At 42.1% G+C, this 21,766-nt stretch overlaps 1 protein-coding gene and 2 long non-coding RNA genes across 3 annotated transcripts in view; 1 reads left to right on the top strand and 2 right to left on the bottom strand.

Moving 5' to 3' along the window:
• The window catches only part of PSMD6 (proteasome 26S subunit, non-ATPase 6), a 15,568-nt gene extending 1,702 nt beyond the window's left edge, over nt 1–13,866 (top strand). Inside the window, exons 3-8 of the mRNA XM_045493425.1 lie at nt 2,682–2,827; nt 3,079–3,298; nt 3,405–3,513; nt 8,580–8,748; nt 13,450–13,527; nt 13,654–13,866. Coding sequence (XP_045349381.1) covers nt 2,682–2,827; nt 3,079–3,298; nt 3,405–3,513; nt 8,580–8,748; nt 13,450–13,527; nt 13,654–13,750 — 819 coding nt within the window. The 3' untranslated portion in view covers nt 13,751–13,866. The remainder of the gene's footprint in view (nt 1–2,681; nt 2,828–3,078; nt 3,299–3,404; nt 3,514–8,579; nt 8,749–13,449; nt 13,528–13,653) is intronic.
• On the bottom strand, nt 5,733–14,084 carry LOC123605823. Its single transcript, XR_006715907.1, has 2 exons — nt 14,035–14,084; nt 5,733–8,410 (listed from the first exon to the last, which is right to left on the bottom strand). It is a non-coding gene; the product is annotated as an uncharacterized LOC123605823 (long non-coding RNA).
• Nucleotides 14,085–15,290: 1,206 nt separating this feature from the next.
• LOC123605824 lies at nt 15,291–21,629 on the bottom strand. Its single transcript, XR_006715908.1, has 3 exons — nt 21,421–21,629; nt 15,706–19,743; nt 15,291–15,357 (listed from the first exon to the last, which is right to left on the bottom strand). It is a non-coding gene; the product is annotated as an uncharacterized LOC123605824 (long non-coding RNA).
• Nucleotides 21,630–21,766: the final 137 nt, after the last annotated feature.

The raw sequence follows: 21,766 nt of genomic DNA, 5'->3' as shown, positions 1-21,766 counted from the left end.
GCTTCTGGCTGGCTCCGTGGAGCATGTTGACCCTTGGTCTCAGGGTCGTGAGTTTGAGCCCCCGTAGAGACTACTTAAAAAAATTGTTTTAAATGAGTGGGACGTTAGGGCACCCATGTTGTCTTGTTTACTTTTTCATTCAGCATTACGTCGTGATCTTTCCACGTTAACGTACATAACTCTCGCTCATTCTTGGTAATTCCTAGCTAGTAGTCCACTGTAGGGCTGTTTCGTTGGCCCTTCAGCCAGTAGTGGACATATATGTTCTTTTCAGCTGTTTGTACTGGTTGCTTCAATGGGCTTCCTTGTGTATATATGCTCATGTTCTCTCGAGAGTATTCTGGGAAATGACATTGCTGGGACAGGGAAGGATTTTAGTCTTCATACATATGGCCGGTTTTTCCACGTATCAGGCAACCTGATTTCTTTCCCGTCAGTGCGTGAGAGGAAATACCTACAGGTGTTAGACCTTTTGAATTTTTAATTTAGCAGCTGTGTTAATAGTGGGTAAGAGGATGGGCTTTGAATGTCATTAATTTTAAGTTGTGCCTCCTGAAGTATTTAGATGACAGATGTCGTGGCATCAGTATAAAAAAGTGTCATAGTGTGGATTCTTGGATCAGATGGGCCGGGTTAGAGTTCTGGTTTCAGTAATTATGATTTACTGGACCCTCCATTTCCTCATCTGTAGAATAGGGATAACGACAGTTTGTACTTAGTGAGGGTTAAAGATGGGGGCAGAGAGCTTAGCTTCGTACCCGGCAAAGAGTGCTTAAATGTTAATGACCAGAGTTATTGTTATTTTAGGCTTAAAACAAGTTTTTTCTTCTTGTAAATGTGATATGTGGTCACTAAAAATTTGGAAAAATCAGAAGAGTTTAAAAATAGCTGATAGTTTGTGTGGTTTTCCCAGTTGTGTGATGTGCTTTGGTTTTAAAGAGGGTACGTTATTACCTGTGAGTGAACGACTTAAAGCTGTTGATTCTGGATTTGAGGAGTTTCAACAAGGACACGGTTGAGTCAACATCAGGGGTTATCCCTTGGTGATGTGCTCCTATCATTTTCCATGCTTATTAAGTAACTTTTCGTTTTTTCCCTCCTGTTTACTCTGATTTTTAAAAAATGTGTTTTTGCTTATTTTGAGAGAGGGGGGGGGGGAGCGTGAGCAGGGGAGGGGCAAAGAGAGACGGAGAGAGAGAGAATCCTAAGCAGGCTCTGCACTGCCAGCATAGAGCCCGACTCGGGCCTTGAACTCAGGAACCTTGAGGTCATGACCTGAGCTGAAATCATGAGTTGGTCACTTCACTGAGCCACCTAGGCGCCCCTACTCTTCCTTTTTAATATGTTATTTACTCTTACTTAATGGATTTTTATTATTCACTGTGTTACCATTGACTACAGTCCTTATTCTTCATGGTGCTCATTTTGTTACAGATGGGTTAGTGGAAACTCCTTCAAGAAGGTTTTTTTTGTTTGACGTCTCATTGGTCGTCCTTATTTTCTCACATGAGAGGATGTTACAGGCTCACTTGTTATTTTTACTCTCCAAACCTGGAATCATCTGTTTCTCAGGGTGGGAAGGGAGTTGTACTTAGAAACCAAGATCCGAGTGCTGGCTGTGCCCATTATTGTCTTGCTAGCCCCTATTATTAATTTAAGAGGTGTAATTTATAATCACATAAAACAAGGCCAGACACATACTAAGAAGTACCAAGTATAGGGGTGTCTGGGTGGCTCAGTGGGTTAAGCCCCTGTCTTCGGTTGAGGTCATGATCTCAGGGTTCATGAGTTTGAGCCCCACATCGGACTCTGCTGTCAGCGCAGAGCCTGATTGGGATCCCTCCCCGTCTTGTGCACGTGCTCATGCTCTCTCTCTCTCAAAAATAAACACTAAAAAAAAAGAAGTACCAAGTATAGACAAATGATTGTATTTATGTTGGTATTTTTAAAGCAGTAGAAACCTCTTAGGGGCACCTGCATGGATCAGTCAGTTAAGTCGCTGGCCCTAGATTTCAGTTCAGGTCATGATCGCACGGTGAGTGAATTTGAGCCTTGTGTTGGGTTTCCAGCTGGCAATGGAGCCTGCTTGGGATATTCATTCATTCATTCTCTGTCTCTCCCTCTCCCCCCTCCCTCTCTCCCCCTCTCTCCCCTTCTTCCTCCACTCCCCCATCCTTCCCCAGCTCATGCTCTCTTTCTCTCAAAGTACATAAACTTAAAAAAAAAATCTCATCCCACAGTGCTTTAACACAAAATTGTATAAACAGTCCTTTGTATTTTCATAGTCAATGATTTAGGGAAAGTTTCTATTAACCTTTTAAGTAGTGTGATCATTTACAATAAAGTAGTATAGTATAATTAAGGGGAAAAGTACTGAAAATGTGGAGCAAAGAATATTGAAATAATTGTGACTAAATTGTGACTATTTTTCTTACATTATTTTTTAGAATGTTGAGTATATGTTTAGGCATATTTGATGTATTTTTTATACAAGTGAAGAGAAAAGTACAGTGAACCTTCATGTAGTTATCACCCACTTTCGACAATTATCAGTTTATGCCTAAGTTATTTTATCCCTGCTCCTACCTGTTCCTTCTACCCATTGTTAAGAAAATTCCAGACAGGTGATAGTTTTTGAAACTTTCAACTTTTCTCACCTGCTGCCTTGCTTTTCTTGACAGGAGGGTGCTCTGACAGCCTTTCGCAAGACATATGACAAAACCGTGGCCTTGGGTCACCGACTGGATATTGTGTTTTATCTTCTTAGGATTGGCTTATTTTATATGGATAATGATCTCATCACACGAAACACAGAGAAGGCCAAAAGGTACTCTTTAATGCTGGGGATATATTCTCTCTCAATTATGCTATAAATAAGAAACCCATGTAAGAAATTTGCCTCTTTTATTTACAACTAATAAATTGGTCAAATAATTCAAGTACTTGTTTAGTAAAATATTTTGTTTAAATATTTTCTTTTGATTCAAGTTGTTGTTTTCTCTTTGAAAATAACACAAAATTGATAAAAAGTGGCCTTGTCTATTTCCAGATTGTGACCTTACTATTTTTTATTTATAGCTTAATAGAGGAAGGAGGAGATTGGGACAGGAGAAACCGCCTAAAAGTATATCAAGGTCTTTACTGTGTGGCTATTCGTGATTTCAAACAGGCAGCTGAACTCTTCCTTGACACAGTTTCAACATTTACATCCTATGAACTTATGGATTATAAAACCTTTGTGACTTACACTGTCTATGTCAGCATGATTGCCTTAGAAAGACCTGATCTCCGGGAAAAGGTAATGACTACATCTTTAATACTCCTATTTAAAAACTACTCCCTGCTTTTCTAACTTAAATACTCACGAAAGCACACATTTGTGTTTGTTTCTTTTTAATTTGTAGGTGATTAAAGGAGCAGAGATCCTGGAGGTGTTGCACAGCCTTCCGGCAGTTCGGCAGTATCTGTTTTCCCTCTATGAATGTCGTTACTCGGTTTTCTTCCAGTCGTTAGGTAAGGATAGAGTTCAGTTGCTCATGTCGGTTGTCTGTCTTCGTCTTAATCCTGATTCGGTGTGCAGATAATTAAGGTGACTTTTTATATATGTGAAAAACACTGCGCAGGTAGCTGCGGGTCTTCGATCGGTGTGGCTAATGTTTTGCCCCTTTTGTTTAGGGAGTGGGGTTAGCAGACTGTGACTTGTTTTTGTATAGCCCAGTAGGCAAGATTGATGTTCACACCCTTAAAGGTTTGTTTGAAAAAAGTTTTTTTTAAGTTCATTTATCTTGAGAGAGTGCGCATGTGCAAGCAGGAGGGGGAGAGAGAATACCAAGCAGCCTCGGTATCAGTCCAGCACAGAGCCTGATGCGGGTCTCCATCTCTGTGAGATTATGACCCGAGCCAAAGTCGAATCACGTGCTTAATCAACTGAGCCACCCAGACACCCGTTTAAAATTTTTTTTAAAGAACTAAAAAAATAACAAAATATTTTTTTTTTTTTAAAGAACTTAGAAGAATGTATGACAGAGGGCTTTGTGCCTGTCAGTGGCTTCAAAATGTTTAGCGTCTGGCCCTCTGATGAAGTTTGGTAGACTCCCTGATTTAGAGTCTTAAGGGGGTAGAAGTCAGAAGTGAGCACATAGTCAGTTACAAGTATTGAGTTTTATGGGGAAAGATGTGAGGGAATCCTTCATTTCCTGTTGGGTTAATGTTAATTGAGCCTTGAATTCAGCAGTGAGTCATTCTTTATGCAGTATGTAAATCTTTGGCTGATTTGCAAATCATTTTCAAGGGCTGTGAGTTGAGGAAATAATTTCGTGAAAGTACTTGTGGTATCCCTCCAAAAGTAGTTAAATGATCCTACCCAAATCTGCTTGATTTTCCTGTCGTCCCCATTCCTTTGTGGTCATTTGGTTTTCTGTTGTTGAGCACAAATACTAAGATGATAAAAAAATTGCCTTGCATCAAGTCAACCCAAAGGTCCTTCCTAAATGATCTTCCTGAAACTTGAAGAACTTGGCATTGATACTTTTTCTTGCTTATGCAGCAAATTCCAGAAAGTATTTGCTTCAATAGATAGCCTTCACGAGAATTAAGGGTGGGGATGGGACTCTAATGCTTGTTCGATTTTTGAAGTGGGTTTTGGCCTGATGTTTGTGGAGTGCTTTCTCTATGCATTAAAAGTTAGGCTGCTTTTTGAGAATTGATGTTACTTACCTTATGTGACGTGGGAACAGGGCCGTTACCATGATGCGTTTCCTGCTTGGTTTCATCTTCTCACGCATACTCAGGTGTGTTTGCACACAGGATTGTATTGCAGAATTATCGTTCTTCCTTTTTTATGCTTGTGGGTCTCCTGGTCATTACTGCGCTCAAATGTGGGGCCTTTCCCCTCTTCAGAATGAATCCCTCCCCTGCATTCCTGAGGAGCTCTTATTTCATGCCCCTTCCTCTTTTTTTACTGAGAAATAAATTACATACCATAAAGTTCACCCGTTTCAAGTGTAAAATTTGGTGGCCTTATTGAGAAAGTTATGCAGTCGTCATGAATTCCTAAATAACTTCACCCTGAAAGGAAATCTGGAAGCATTGAGTTGTCACTTCCCATTCCTCCCCCAGCTACCACTAATCTTTCTATCTCCATGGATTTGCATATTCTTACTCTGACATTTCATATAAATGGCGTCACATATATGTGGCACTTTGTGCCTGGTTTCTGTTGCCCATTTCATCGGCCATCTTGTTGTGACATCTACCAGTGCTGCATTTAGTTTTATGGCTGAATGATACTCCATTGTATGGATATACTACACTTTTAAAACCCCTTCATCCGTTGATGGACATTGGGTTGTCTCTCCTTTTTGGCTGTGATGGGCATTTGTGTGTGTTTCGTGCAGACCTTTGTTTTCATTTCTCTCGTGTGTATATGTACTTAGTAGTGAAACTCCTGGGTCCTGTGGTAATTCTTTGATTAATATTTCAGGAACTGCTAAGCTGTTTTCCAAAGCAGCTGTATCATTTCAAGTCTCCACCAGCAGCGTGTGTGAGTTTGTTTCCTCACGTCCAGTACTTGTTACTGTGTCTTTGTGATTATAGACATCTTAGTGGGTGTGAAGTGCTATCTGGTGGTTTTGACATTTCTCTGACTCTGATCTGTCTGATGTTGAACCTCTTGTGTGCTTATTGGTCATACGCCCCATTTTTACAAGAGCACATTACCTTGTGGTTCTTTCTTAGTTTGTCTCTTCCAACTAGAATTGTTGGGATTTTTTTTTTTTAATCTTTGTAATGAACTTGATTACCAATACATTGCCTGTATATTAGTAAGTGCTCTGTACAAATGTCTGTTGTGTTAATTAAATCAATAACTTAAGAGAAAAGTGAGGAAAAAATACTATCGTTGTATAGGAAATTGATGGCTTTGGAAACTGGTTAAGGTATTAACCTCCTCCTACGCTCCCCATCCCTAATCAGTCTTTTATTTAAACGTTGTGGATAACAGTTTTTATCTCTACCAGATTAATATGTTGCCCAGATACTTTAGATGCAGAAGACAGAATGGTTAAATTTTCTTTGATGACAAAGTCATTATTTGTACCATTTCTTCTCTAGTATAGTGAGACATGTAGGGTTTATTGGGTTTTATGAGCCTTTTTTGCTTCTCCAGATGGTCATAGTGTGTGTGCTTTAAAATATTTCATTTGAAAAAGGAAACTGCGTCTTTTTCTAGATAATACATGATTGTTTATAAAATTAAAAATAGAGAAAATCCTATTCCCACATCCATACCTGTGTTCACTCATCAAATTCTTCCAGAGAGAACCATTTTATAGATCTTTCCAAATCTTTTATTCATTCAAACATACTTGAAGAAATGGAAAACAACATAACAAAAAACCCAAGGTTGTACGTACGCATGGAGAAATTTCAAACAATGTTATTTAAAGAAGAAAATGGGTCTCCCTAACTGATGCTTGCTAGGGTCCTTTCTGTAGAGGTGTTTGCTGCTCTCAAGTTTCAAATGTGTCCTTCAGGGACATTTGTCTCCAGAGATACAAGCATGTAACACCATCGTTAAACATACGTGGGTGTGTTTTACATGCTGTTTTTCTAAGTCGCTTTTTTTTCTCTTCTCAGTATAACGTGAAATCTTTTCATGTCTCTATAAAAATAGTTGGTCATTGAGTCAGTATTTGTAAGCAGCTGTCACGTATCAGACACTGCATATGTGGTGGCAAATCAAACACGTGGAGCTCCTTGGACGTTCTGGTTACCCTCTTAAAAGACCTTCTGTTTCAGCGTGTTGGATGTGCCATAATCCATCCTCTACTGATGAAAAATTACGCTGTTTACAGTTTTCTCCTATTGTGAACAACTTTGTTTTGAACATTCTCTTATAATTCATTTTTTCTATTTCCACTTATTTCCTTAGGAAGAAACCCAAGAAAGTGAATTTTACAAAGTATAAACACAATACATCTTGATCACCGTTGCCCTCCAGAAATACTCTGCCAATTTACATTTACACTTTTTTATTGAAGTATAACTGAAATGCAATGTCAATTTCAGGTGGACAACATGGTGATTTGATGTTTATATACATTGTGAAATGATTACCATATAAATCTTGTTACCATCTGTCACCATACAAAGTTAATACATTATTGACTATATTCTGTGTCCCCATGGATTTATTTTATGTATAAACCATTTCTACTCTCAACTTAAATCATTTTAAGAGAGCCTGGCCCCTTGCCCCCATACTGCTAACCAGTCTGAGAGGAGGAAAATAATTATGTTGATATTTTATTAATTTCTTGTTTCCAGGGATAGTTTATATTTAACTCTTCAGTCTTCTTTTAAATGGCACATAAATGACAGAAGATGTTTTATGTTAGGCTTATGGATATGACCCATCCTGACGAACAGTTAGCTTCCCTGTCTCTTCCCTGGGTTTTCTTGCTGTATTTTCCAGTTTTATGGAGATAGGACATATTGTGTAAGTTTAAGCTATACAACATAATGACTTGATATTTATGCATTTATTTTTATTCATGTGAGTAAGCATTATCTTGTTATAGGGCCATTGATTTCCATGTTGCTAAACCACGCATTGCTTCACTCCTCCTTCTCTCCTTTGATGTTGACCAGCCTTTGCATCATGCCCGCATCTTTGTTCTCTTGAACGGTAACACACCTTTGTTTTCCCCAGACCTACCACCTTATCCTTTGTCAGACCTCTTAGTGACTGCTTCAGACTCGGTCATTGCTCTTGTCCCCATCTTCATTCTGTCAAGTACATCTGGATGGCAGTGATTTCCAAATTCATGTCTCCAGCCTCAAACTTTCCAGTGAGCGCCAGACCCATGCATGAATGTCTCGATATCTTCACTTGGATGTCTAAGAGGGGAATCCACATGAACACTGTGAATCTCCCTTTCCCTGCCTCCAAAAAACCTCCCAAACCAAGAAACAAAACAGTTCTCCTTCTCCAGGGATTTGCATCTTGTTAAAGCCAGAAACATAAGTATATTTTTTATTTTTTTGGTCTTGCTTACCTTCCTTCTCCCCATATCTGTCTCTGTGTTGCTGTGTTTTGAATCTGTCCTCCTTTCTATTCTGGGCTGAACTGGGCTCTTCCTGCCTTGGGACTTCTGCATTATTTGCATTGCTCTGTGCCTCCTGCTGTTTGGCCACTTCCTCAGAGGGGTTCCCTGTCCACCCCAAACCACAGGAAGCCCTCCTAGTCACTGTTACGTCGCTCTTCTGTTTTCTACACAGAATTTATTACTAAGAATGTCTTGTATATTCATTTATCTCTCTTCTTTGAAAACTTAGTTTCTGTGGTAGCAGGGTCTTGGCTTTTTGGTTTACTGCCGTGTCCTTACTCTTCAGAGCAGTGATGCAGTAACTATGTAGTAAAATAATTTGTGTGGATTGCTCGTTAATATCCCATATATATATATTTTAACCACTTTTAGTGACTTCTAAGAGCTCCTTAGAATCAAAGCTATTAATTCTTATGTTATAAACATGGTCTCTGATTTCTCTCTTACAATTTGTCATCTTATTTGTTGCAGCTGTTGTGGAACAGGAAATGAAAAAGGACTGGCTTTTTGCTCCTCATTATCGATACTATGTAAGAGAAATGAGAATTCATGCATACAGCCAGCTGCTGGAATCCTATAGGTCATTAACTCTTGGCTATATGGCAGAAGCCTTTGGTGTTGGTGTGGAATTCATTGATCAGTAAGTTTAACAATTATGTTAATGTAGATCCCTTGAAGTTATGTGTCAACTTGTACATTTTCTCAATGGACATTGCTTCCCTCAATTGTAAAAAAAAAAAAAAAAATGAGTTTTTCTCTAAATATTATCAAAACAGTCATCTGTTATTTCTGCCTTCATGACATGCCCCTTTCAGTAACAGATGGGGATATCAAGTTGTGGAGAGGTTAAGTGATTTTGTGAAAGGTTGTTAGGACCAGTAACTACTACAATAGTATTGTGTTCCTTCTCTGTGGACTACATTGCTGCTATAGTAATGACTCTGATGCCTTTCTTAGACCTCACATTAAGATCCTACTTTCTCTGGTAATGCCTCAGGTTTTTTGGCTACTGCTGCTATCCCGGTCACATTAGTTGTTAAAAATGGGACTTTTAGCCCTTGAATCAGTGATTCATCAAATACTTGCTAAGCCTTTATGCTATGGTTGGCACTGTTCCAGGTCCTTGTCGTTATGGGCTTTAATACTCTTTATATGGGGAGAGTTAGCTGGTAGGCAAATCAATACATAAGGTAAATTGAGATAGAAATGAATCTGCGGAGATAATGGAACAGAAAGATGTGTTTGGCTGTAGTGTATTGGTAGTGTTGGCGGGGGGGGGGGGGGGGGGGCGGGCAGCTGTGGGAGAGTCAGGCAGATACGTGTTTGTGCAGGGCCTGGTAGGCCATGGTATGGAGCTTCGGTTTTAATCTAGGCCCTGTGGAAAGCCCCTGGAGGATGTTACGCATGAGAGTGATACGTTTTCATGTCGTGTCTTAGACTGCAAGGGGACAGGGAGGCTAGTTGAGCTGGCCGTTCAGTACAGTAGCTCATGGAGGAAATAGGTGGTGGCCTGGACAAGGGCGTAGGAGGAGTACACATTCAGAATTATGTGCTGTCCTTCGAGTATCTGGATCAGTGCTTCCCAAATACAGGTCTTATAAATGTTGGTGATAGTTTTCAGTGGCCCACAATGAACAAGATGGTAAAGTTAAATCATGCTATATTTCATTTAAAAAAGAACGTTCTCATTTTAGGGGTTTGATTTTTCTGGTGTATTATGAAAAATTTCAAATCTGTAGGAAATGCTAAGGGGTTACGGTGTTGATTGTATCGTTAACATTTTGTTGTATCTGGTTTACTCTGTATCTCCTAGGTTTCAAACATTTCAAAGTAAATTTTAGCCACCCGTACATTCCATCCCTACTTGCTTCAGCATGCATAGTATTTGCTTATAGGCTTGTTTGGAGGTAATGTGTACATCTGGGTGAGAGACGCAGATTTTCAGTATGACCTGAGCTCCTCTGTTGAGCTGTCACTATCAGAAATCCCCTTATACTCTTCCTTTGAAAGAAAAAAGGCAGTGATTGTTTTGTTTGCATTTTAAAAATTATTGTTACCAAAATAGAAGGCTGGTATGCCTAGGTTGGTTTTAGTTCTGAATTGAACTAGTCTATGAAATTCCAATCTGGTAACTACTGCCCAGCAGAGCTGGTTCCTGGAATGGGGGGTGTCCGTTAAGAATGTGATTGTTCAGGACTCACTGGAAGGGGTGGCTTACGGTGGTGAGTAGTGCATGCAAAACCAGGGCTGGCCTGGCTGCTTCTAGCTTTCTCACTGAATAGCTATGTGGCCTTGGTCTGATTCTGTCCCTTCCTCAGTTTCTTAACTGTGCCACGGAGGTGATCCAGCCTTCGCTACCTGGGGGCTATTTGAGGCTCAAAATGACATTGTGGATAAGGTGCAGAAAAGCAGCAGGGATGTGCCATTAGACATACTGCAGTGTTCAACTTACTATGATGACCTGAGTTCTGGATGGTGTATTTCAGATGGTATGTGACTTTTTTCCTTCAGGCTTGCAGGCTGGCTCTAAAGGCAAAAGTTGTATGTACACACAGAGCTCTAGTTGTTCCCTAGAAATAAATTTCTGACACCCAATTCACATCTGGGTTTTCCTGGATCCTTTTTTTTTTAATCATTTTTGAGAGAGAGGGAGGATCCTTTTTTTTTTTTTTTTTTTTTAATGTTTATTTTGGGAGAGACAGAGTACAAGCAGGGGAGGGGCAGAGAGAGAGGGAGACACAGAATCTGAAGCAGGCTTCAGGCTCTGAGGTGTCAGCACAGAGCTGGAGGCGGGGCTTGAACCCGCGAGCCGCGAGATGACGACCTGAGCCGAAGTTGGAGGTTTGACCGACTGAGCCACCCAGGCACCCCTTCCTGGATCCTTTTTATTCCTCCCTTTAAGAAGGGTCTGAATTCGTAATTTTGAACATAATTCTCCATCACTCTTCCACTTCCTTAGATATTGTTGGAGAATGGGAAGGGGCATTACTTGAGTAAACACTACTCTGTTGACAGGTTTAAGGTTACCCGTGATCTGCATTACACCATTTCGTGTTGGTAGGTCTTCTGCTTGAAACCTGGGATGCAAATCTGGTTTTTAGGTTATTTGTTCAGTAAGTACTCCGTTCATCCTTACTGCGTACCTTCTGTGTGTGTGGCACCATGCTGCAGGCTTGGGGAAATACTCCCTGCTGGCAGGACAAGCACACGTGGGATGTGTTCAGTTGGCACAGAGGAGAGGACAGGTGGTTTGGATCTAAAGCAGGGAAATGGGACCTGCATGCAAACTTGGGGACTTACCAGTTAAGTTTTGTTGTTGTAAACAGCAGGGAGGCTGTGCCCAGATTATTCTTGGGGTGTAGAGTTCAGAATGAGCATACCTGGGAGTCAGTATGTGTGATTCAGGTGCCTGAGAAACGGACACAGATGGCTCCTTGTGCGCCTTTAGACTTGAGGTCATTGCATTTTTAAGATTTCCCTAAGAAGGTAAGGAATAGGGGGCTTTCTCGGTGGAAGCAGTAGCACAAAAAACGTAGCAGGGTGTGGTGTGGCGTTATGTTCAGAAACAGACAAGCAGGGTTCTGAATGCCAGACTGAGGAGTCTGCCCCACCAGTCCAGGCACAGGTAAGTGAGGCTCTGAAATCTGGGGGTGCTGGGAGTGACAAGCACCTTGGGCATCCACGGTCAGGCTCTGGGGTTGAGCAGTCTGTCCTAACCTCAGCAGAGGGCATTCTGGAGTTTGTCTCTAGAGCTTGTGTGTAAGTCAGAGCTGCTTTCAGAGGTTCCCGGATAGATTTGGGTGCAACTTAGGCTGCCGGTGGTTACATTCGGTGTAATTTTCTGTGTGAACCTCAGCTCCAGAGTAGTAGTTGTAAATGGGTTAGCAGCTGCCTCTGGAAATGGAACTATTTCAGTCTTTGCAAAACGAACACAAGTGAGTTTAGAAAACCCAAAAAAGTTGAAAGAGACCAGTGGTTGGATCAGATAGATATTTGAGGGAGAGTAAGTGTGCCACCTGTGTATGTGTCTGTACCTATCTCCCAATGGCATAGTTTTTTCAGCTTTCAAGCTCTTTGAAGCTCATAACCAGATTTTCCAAAATTAAACATTTCCTTATTAAAAATTCTAATTCTTTCTCACTCTTAATACCAATATTCAATAATAACGTTTGGTTCCTTTGCATCTTATTATATCACTCGCTCTTCTGTAAGTGGGAGACATCCCTCAGCATTGCATTATACTTTCTTCTCCCCAGTATGATGGCATTACAGCTTTGATTTGCATTTTTAATGAGTAAAATGGATCTCCCTTGTGTATATAACTTTGCCCACATTTTAATGAGCCATTTGATCTGTGGGTTTTTTTTTTTTTTGTAATTTACACTGCCAACATCTTCTGTCCATGTTGTCATTTAGTTTGTGACTTGGTTTTGGTGATGGTATCCTATGTAGAAATTCTCTTTACATAACCAGGTTTATCAGGGGGTCTTTAAATATAGTTTCTGGGACTTGACACAATTAGTTGCCTTAATACCATTCTCAGCACTTTTGTCAGAGATTTGTTAAGATTCAGTCTCTTTTTTGTTGGTGTTCATATGCTAGGATCAGGATATTTTAGCATCTGGGAAAGTAATGTGTCATATAATTTGTATTTAAATTGAGCTATACTATTACAAGTAGATTATTTTAAAGAAGTCATCATCTTTCCATTTATTCTCTTGGGTAGCATTGCAAAGTCCTCAGCTTTTGTACATCTGTAAGCATTTACTTTTCCCTCTGTGTTGGTAGACGATCTCTGACAGTGCTTCATTGCTAATGCTAGTCCCGTCTGACCATGTTCTAGATAGCTTCAGTTTGAGGTTTGGGGTCATGACTGTATAGGTATTCTGAAAGACCTTTTTCACAACAGACTAATATCATCTGTTCATTCCCGATCCTAATTTAGCCTGGCATCTTCTTAGGTCTTAAAAATAATTTGCCAGCTTTTTTTTTCACCTCCATGCTCAGAAGGGATTTTGAAAATCCAGAGCATGATCTGTCCTTGTTGTATCACGTGCCCCTGCCCCATTTGTTTCTCTCCCTCCAGGCTTTTCTTTGGAGCTTTAAAAATGTGCTTACGAATAATTTCATTCACTAAATAGGAAATTTCGTCCTCATCTTAGAGGAGCCTGCAGTATGCCAACATCTTCTCGGCTACTGCGTATTCAATAGCTCAGCCTGGAAGCAAACTAAATGTCCCCTTGAGAGAGAGTGGGAACATGTATTTAGGGCAGTTTATGTTTTTTTAGGAATTCTGTATAAGGCTAACACTAATGCCTTTTTCCCCCCCTCTTGATTATAGGGAACTCTCCAGATTTATTGCTGCAGGGAGACTACACTGCAAAATAGATAAAGTAAATGAAATAGTGGAAACCAACAGGTACTGTTAAGTTTGTGTATCACTGTGTATCAGAATAAGGGGCATTCTTTTAAAAGCAGGCCGACTACGGTTATGGAGTAATGTGACTGGTAAATAATGCCATCTTTTTCTTGAATTTATTTATAGACCTGATAGCAAGAACTGGCAGTACCAAGAAACTATCAAGAAAGGAGATCTGCTACTAAACAGAGTTCAGAAACTTTCCAGAGTAATTAATATGTAAAACCATGTAAACCAAGGATTTCCTTTAGAGATAACTATTTGGAATTTTTATAGCTTACTTTACTATGTGCCCAGTTCAACTGTGTAAAATAAACACTGCATTGTTGTTTCTTTCGATTTACTTTTTTCTGATTAATACCTACTTTTAAAGAACCGAGGCTGGTGATATTAAAATAATGCCACTTTGATAATCGGAGACCATAGAGCTGGAGTTCAAATCTGAGCTTTGAAAACAGGGATAAATACAAAAGTCTCCTGAATTTTAGAAAGAAGAAGAGTACGTACTTGGGACGCCTGGGTGGCTCGGTTGGTTAACCAACCGACTCTTGGTTTCGGCTCAGGTCATGATCTTGCGGTTTTGTGAACTCGAGCCCCAGCATTGGGCTCTGCACGGGCTGCTTGGGAGTCTATCAAAATAAATAAGAATACATGCCATATAGTCCATAACTAAACACAGCGCGTCCCATGTAGTACACCAAAGACAGTAGATAAATGCATCTCAAGCTTTCCCTCAGAAATGAATAACCATAGAAGACATGGTAGTCTCCTCCAAAGGAGTAACTTCTTAACCCTCGAGTCCAGAATATACCACTCTCGTCGAACACTGATCAAAAAAACCCAACAACCTATGTCGATATAGGCAATGGGATCTGTTTTTTCCCCAACCAACCACCACAGTAAGGAAAACAAAGATGTTCTGTTTTTTTTTTTCTTAATTAGAATATAAACCCTGTGAGTCAGATGGGGAGAAGTGCTAGGAAAAACGAAATCTAAAACCCAATGAAAACGAAATCTAAAACCAGATAAACGAGACAGTGAATTAGGGCGTGAAGAGCTGTCCTAGGGGGTGTCACAGAAGGCCTCTAAGGTGACATTTAAAGAAAAGAGGAAGAACCTGTAAATATCTAGGAGGAGAAAGATGGAAAGTCACTGGAGGTTTTAAGCAGCGAATGACCCCATTTGACTTAAACTTCTAAGTGTCCCGGTCCATAGCAGTAGCCGAATTTACTGAAAGGTGAGAAATGTGGGGAGAGAGTGAGTCCGGGTTGATCTGAAGCTTTTTTAAATTCTGAGTTTGACAACAGCCATCTGAGTTGAAGTAGCATTTTACTGTAAACGGGGAGAGAAGTATGCTTTTTTAGTTTGCATGGTGGTGGTTTGTGATCAGAATGATTCAGTGACAGAGGAGAAAACATCTCAATCGATGGTAACTGACACAATTCAACATTCATTCATGATAAACGTGCAAGCAAACTACAGATAATAAAGGGGGCCGGTGACGTGACCAGAGCTGTGCTCCAACAGAAGTCTACTTCCTGCAGGCACTGTATGGTGGGTGGCAGGCTAGTAAATTGCTGGACACGCCTCACGCATTTGAGAATACCCACTTAACAGATTCCCCGAAACGCTTACTTACAAAACCTTGATCACTCTAATTTCTTGAAGAAAACGTGAATAGAAGTACTGTACTCTTAACCCAGGATCCTGAAAATCCGGGCAATTTGTGAAATCCAACATCTTGTAGTCCACTGAGAACTTACTGTGTTCCTTGTGTCCATTTAAAGAGTAGAATTCTGTTCATAGCAGACTGACTCATTGCAGTGCATGCTAAAGGAAAAAAAAAAGGATTGAAATGTCAGTTTCTTAAAATAGCCCTTTTCCTCCGCTCCCACCTCTAAGATCGCCATGCCTGACGTGATCACAGAGTGGTTCTGGCTTTTCATTCAAGGCTTAGACTTACCCCTGGTCTAGAGAGAGAGAGTTCCCAAAACACTTTCCTTTTTCCCCACTTGCTTTCAATGTACTTGATTTTATTATTTTTCACTATTTTAGCCCAACTGCATAAAATGAGGTGAGGATGACTTAGAAGCTAAGCTAAAAGAAACATGCCATCTAGTTCAGGATAGGGAGAGTCACAACTCTAGTAGCTGATAACTGTCTAGTAGAATAACTTACCTTACAGATGAAGGAAACAATACAGTTTTGAGGTGAAGAGTCCATTTTTTCCTTTTTCTAAAAGGTAATATATGCTCATTGCAAAAAAAATTCAAGATACCAAGGGGCGGGGGGCACCTTCCTTCCTGGGTGGCTCGGTTGTGTCCACTGACTCTTGATTTCAGCTCAGGTCATGATCTTGCAGTTGGTGGGTTCCAACCCCGACCTGGGCTCTGAGCTGATAGCATGAAGTCAGCTTGGAATCCTCTCTCCCTCTCTACTTCTCCCCTACTCATTCACACGTGCTCTCTCTCAAAATAAACTTTAAAAAAAAAAAAAAAAAAAAAAAAAAGGAGATACTAAAGCGGATTGCCTTGTCATTCCACACCCTAGAGAGGCAGCTCCGGTCACCGTTTTGATGCTCTCCATTTCTAATCCCCTGTACATGTAGTTTTTAATAGAAAATTGGACCCTGTTACATAATGTTCATGATTTATTCTATGTAATTACAAATCCCAGTGGAATACTATGATACCTCAAAGTAATCTGGAGGTGAAAATAAAGTTGGCGTCCAACCTGTCTCTTTCTAAGAGGCCATATGCTGTGGGAGAAACAGGACACTAAAGCTAGAAAACCCCAATTCTGGTCCCAGCTGTCCTCACACTGGCCACCTGATGTTGGAAGGAATAACCTCCTTCATCTCTCTCAGCCTATTCCCCCTCATTTGTAAAGTGCAGGAGAAATCGGGCTTATGTGGCTCATCTACGTGAAAACACCACTACAGCACTAAACACAACAGCAATTTACTAAAACGCATTTCTCAGTACAGTAATCTGAGTGTTTAGTAAAGTTATCATGTAAGATGAATAAATTGAGGTACCTCAGCCAACTTTTGTAGGATAAACAATTGTCGAGATTTTTGTATTTGATCTCACCAAACTGATGTTTTTTTTAACGTTTATTCACTTTTTTTTTTTTTTAATTTTTTTTTTTTTTCGACGTTTATTTATTTTTGGGACAAAGAGAGACAGAGCATGAACGGGGGAGGGGCAGAGAGAGAGAGGGAGACACAGAATCGGAAACAGGCTCCAGGCTCCGAGCCATCAGCCCAGAGCCCGACGCGGGGCTCGAACTCACGGACCGCGAGATCGTGACCTGGCTGAAGTCGGACGCTTAACCGACTGCGCCACCCAGGCGCCCCTTATTCACTTTTGAGAAAGACAGCGTGAGCGGGGGAGGAGCAGAGAGAAAGAAGGAGACACAGAACCCAAAGCAGGCTCCAGGCTCTGAGCTGTCAGCACAGAGCCCGAAGTGGGGCTCGAACTCTTGAACCGTGAGATCATGCCCCGAGCTGAAATCAGACGCTTAACAGAGACTGAGCCACCCAGGTACCCCGAAACTTACGTTTTTAACACACCCGTCTGTTACCAAATAGGACTGTGGATTGCTAGTGTCTGCTTTATTGACAGAGTATTTTCAATATGATAAAAGGCTTGCCGAGGAAATTTTAGGTCCAAGTTCATGTTTCCCACAGGTGGGGATCAAAAAGTTCAAAAACACCAAAGCCAATCAGGATGGCAAAAGATGCCTCCTGATGATACAAACTTGCATACTGGTCACTACAAACTGCGATGCTACCGCTGTCCCCCCCACCCCACCCCCAAGTTTTCAAGAAAAAAATAGTAATTTATGGTCACCATCTAAAAATTGAAAACATAATTCAAAAATCACCTATCTAGCTTCTCTGCAAGAATGGACACATTAGGCTAACTCCAGTCTCATATTGCCAGTCAAGCTAAATGGTTAGCACATACTCTCCATCATGGCCTGGTTCACTTGGCCTTCCCTGTTGCCTTCTACTGCTTGCCGGCCCTGGTGGCATGTGAGTTTGTTTTTCCTGCATTACCCTCCCCCCACCATATTGTACACACTTTATGATTGAATGCATTTAGTCTTTAATAACCTGACCAAGCATTAACGGATCAGGTTACTGATCATTAGCAAACCAACTGTATAATTTTCAATTAATCCTTGGTGCTGTTTTTAACCTCTTAAAATTTTTTTTTTAATGTTTGAGAGAGAGAGCGCGAGTGGGGGAGGGACAGAGATAGAGAGGGAGACACAGAATCCGAAGCAGGCTCCAGGCTCTGAGCTGCCAGCACCGAGCCCAACGTGGGGCTCGAACTCGCGAACCATGAGATCATGACCTGAGCCGAAGTCGGACGCTTAACCGACTGAGCCACAACTGAGCGACCCAGGTGACACCAACCTATCTTTTAAAGAGGATTAATGGCTGATGCTTGAAATATTAGCTTCCTCCATCATGGGGGTCGGGGGGAGAGGGGGATAAGGTAATCTCTCACCTTCCTCATGCTGTACAGACTACAAGTTGTAGGAGACCCACCACCTCCACAATGGCCATGGGGAAATGAAGTTAAATCCCTATTTGGAAAACATGAAAAGCTTAGATAACCACTAGGCTGGGTTCCAAAGGCACAGACAGAACACGGGTTTGCATTATCGTGTTTCTCAAGACCTACAAAGGATACCAAGAATTGTAGAAGTTTGGTCCAGCTCACTGTAACCTGGAAGTACACGGTCAAGGGGGAGGATTACCTCCTGTCACTCAGAAAGCTCTGCCATAAACCTCCCAGTACACACCGCATGTGAAAAGTTCAGGGCGGGCAACGGGCCACGCCGTGATCAGTCTCGGTCCAGCAGTTCTAAATCCTGACACCGCCTCAGGGAAGTGACCACGTCGTCAGGACTGCCACTACATGGCATCCTGGCAACTTTGCCAACCCCCTTAAGGGTTCGCCAGAGGCCCGCTTTTCCAGGGTCTCTGCAATTAGTGTAACATCGAGGCTGATAAAACTCTGCGTTTGGTTTCTGAGGACTCTGCTTTTCTTGAAGTCCTCTGTTAAGGGCTGTTCTTTCCCTCATATATACTGCAGAACTTGGGGCCAACACGCAGTCCACTGTTTGCTAGACCGTTGCTCTCTCCTGGCCCTAGGATTTCCACCCTCATTCAAAATGGCTTCTCTATGAAGCTGTTCACCACCTACAATGCCACCGACTCACTTGTGCTCACTGCCTTTAGACCTCCAAGCTCTCCATCCTATTTACGCCAGACCGAGCAGCTGGCTCGGTCTTCCTCTCAACCCTGATGACTTTGAAACTGGCAACCTAGGCAGTGAGAGCCTCGCCTCACGGTTCCTTAGGCTGAACTCCAGGGCTCTCTCCCCTGCCACTTCTGTCCCCTGCCGTAGTCTCCCTCTCCCAGGACGCAGGAATCACAAGCACCTCTGAACAGCTCTGTTGTTAAAACCGAAACCTGCTATTCGACTCTGACCCCACCATCTGACTCCTCTGTTCCCTGACCTGTCCTTAAAGTGCTGTGCCACCCTCCTAACTCTTTAGTCCGGATCCGCTTTGGTTAGCCCCTCTTCCGTTAACGGCCACACTAAATTAAACGTGGACTTGGCTTTGTGACTTTGAACAAATCACTTGTCTCACCACAGACAAGTTACTTGGAAGGGGGATCAGGAGACTTTACCGGGAGGGTGATTACAAATACGGTTCCGGTTCTATCCCTTGAATACCCAATCAAGCCCATCATCATGGACTGAGCCAGACCCTCACTCGCAGGCCTTAATTCCTTGCTGCCTGCGTGAGCGCCCTGCTCAAGTTCTACCTTTTCCACTCAACCAATACCTGTTGTTCCAATTATCCTGGAGAAAGAGGGAGGAGGAAATGCAAACCTTACCTGAGCGGGTTTGTTAATGACGACGGGGTGTGTCAACTATCTGTCTAAACTTCTAAGGAAACCATTTCTACCTCATCCCCTGCCTTCCCTGAGCTGCTTACTTCACTCTTTACCGATCTGTCTTCACCAAAATACACTCTTTCTCCCAAGTTTCATCGTGGGCTTTCTTCTATCCCTGGGCTGTGGAGGACGGCCTTCAGGTTTGTGAAGTCCTGGACGTGGAACATAAAATGTGGTGCGTCTGTGCCTCTGGCAGAGAGAATCCATAACCCCTTTCATGCGATTCTTATAATCTGTGAAAGAAATAAAAAGATTAAGAACCCACGATCTGATAGGCCTGAATTCACAGCCTGGCGACGTCACCAGGAGTTGTGGAACCGTAGGCAAGACACTTAACTTCGTAGATGTTTCACATCCATAGGAACAGGAGGATCAAAATTCCTACTCTAGAGAGGCTTTGTGAGTGATACTGTTTGCAACATGCTTTGATGGGCATTTCAGGCATTCAACTAGATGGGCATTATTTTAATATAATAATGAGCCAAATCTAATAGCTGCCTATTTTTCCTAGGTAAACTCATATACTCCCGTGACCTCATTTACCATCTGAGAAAAAATCACAGCCTTCTAAGGTGAAAGACAAGTTTAAAGAACTCCCATTAGCAACGGAATCAAGAGTTTCTTTCTTGAAGGAAAGGATTGACAGAGTAGCAAGTGGGGTAAGGTGGGGAAGACTGTAGGTTTGGCTGAAGGGAGAATTCTTTGATTAGGATGAGGAGGGGGGCCCAAAGAAGACATCCAGATGGCCAAGAGGCACATGAAAAGAGACTCAACATTGCTCCTCATCAGGGAAATACAAGTCAAAACCACACTCAGGTATCACCTCACGCCAGTCAGAGCGGCCAAAATGAACAAATCAGGAGACTCTAGATGCTGGAGAGGATGTGGAGAAACGGGAACCCTCTTGCACTGTTGGTGGGAATGCAAACTGGTGCAGCCGCTCTGGAAAACGGGGTGGAGGTTCCTCAAAACATTAAAAATAGATCTACCCTATGACCCAGCAATAGCACTGCTAGGAATTTATCCAAGGGATAAAGGGACACAGGAGTGCTGACGCACAGGGGCACATGTACCCCAATGTTTATAACAGCACTTTCAACCACAGTCAAATTATGGAAAGAGCCTAAATGTCCATCAATGGATGAATGGATAAAGGAATTGTGGTTTATATACCCAATGGAATACTACTTGGCAATGAGAAGGAATGAAATATGGCCTTTTGTAGCAACGTGGATGGAACTGGAGAGTGTGATGCTAAGTGAAATAAGTCATACAGAGAAGGACAGATGCCGTATGTTTTCACTCTTATGTGAATCCTGAGAAACTTAACAGAAGACCATGGGGGAGGGGAAGGGGGAAAACAAAATAACAGAGAGGGAGGGAGCCAAACCATAAGTGACTCTTAAATACTGAGAACAATGTGAGGGTTGATGGGGGTCAGGGAGAGGGAAAAGTGGGTGACGGGCATTGAGGAGGGCACCTGTTGGGATGAGCACTGGGTGTTGTATGGAAACCAATTTGCCAATAAATTTTATATATATACATAGGCAGAGGCAGAGAGAAGGAGACAAGGCAGAGACGTGTAAAGGAGGTGGTGTAAGGCAAAAGAGAGGGAAGTGCAAGGAAAAGGGATTTTCAGCAAAGATCGAAATGGCTTTGACTTTTGGCACTTGCACCACACCGGCTCTGGGCCCTGACAATCTCGGGGCGCTGACAGCTACATTTGGTTAAACGGTATGTCCCTGAGAATGAAGGCCCCATGACATTTAAGGTCCTTGACAATGTGGTACCAACTTCTGCAACCCTTCAGCCCCTCCTTTCCAGAAGCTTCACCTAGAATGGATCTCTCTTCCACATTTCTTCCCACCTATGCTTGCCCAGTTTGCTCCCTCTGCCGAGAATGACCTTACCCTGCCTTCCTGCCAACCCCCCTTCCTTGCACTGGGAGCATCTCCTGCTATTCACGGCCAGGTTACCTGCAAGGGAACGGGAGTAAAAAAAAGCGTTAAGAAATTGAGTGAACCGGGACACCTAGGTGGCTCAGTTGGTTAAGTGTCCGACTCTTGATTTCAGCTCAGGTCATAATCTTGTGGTTCACGAATTCGAGCCCTGCGTCGGGTTCTGCACTGACCGCACAGAGCCTCCTTGAGATTCTCCCCACCCCCCCACCCCCCGAAGTGAATAAACTTAAAAAAAAAAAAAAATTGAGTGAACCTCCTCCCAGAAAGTTGAAGAAGGACGCCGAAGGCAAAAGGA

The sequence above is a fragment of the Leopardus geoffroyi genome, chromosome A2, assembly GCF_018350155.1.
Source record: "Leopardus geoffroyi isolate Oge1 chromosome A2, O.geoffroyi_Oge1_pat1.0, whole genome shotgun sequence".
NCBI lineage: Eukaryota > Metazoa > Chordata > Mammalia > Carnivora > Felidae > Leopardus > Leopardus geoffroyi.
Note: the sequence above shows the minus strand (reverse complement) of the source record. Positions and strands in the feature narration are given on the sequence as shown.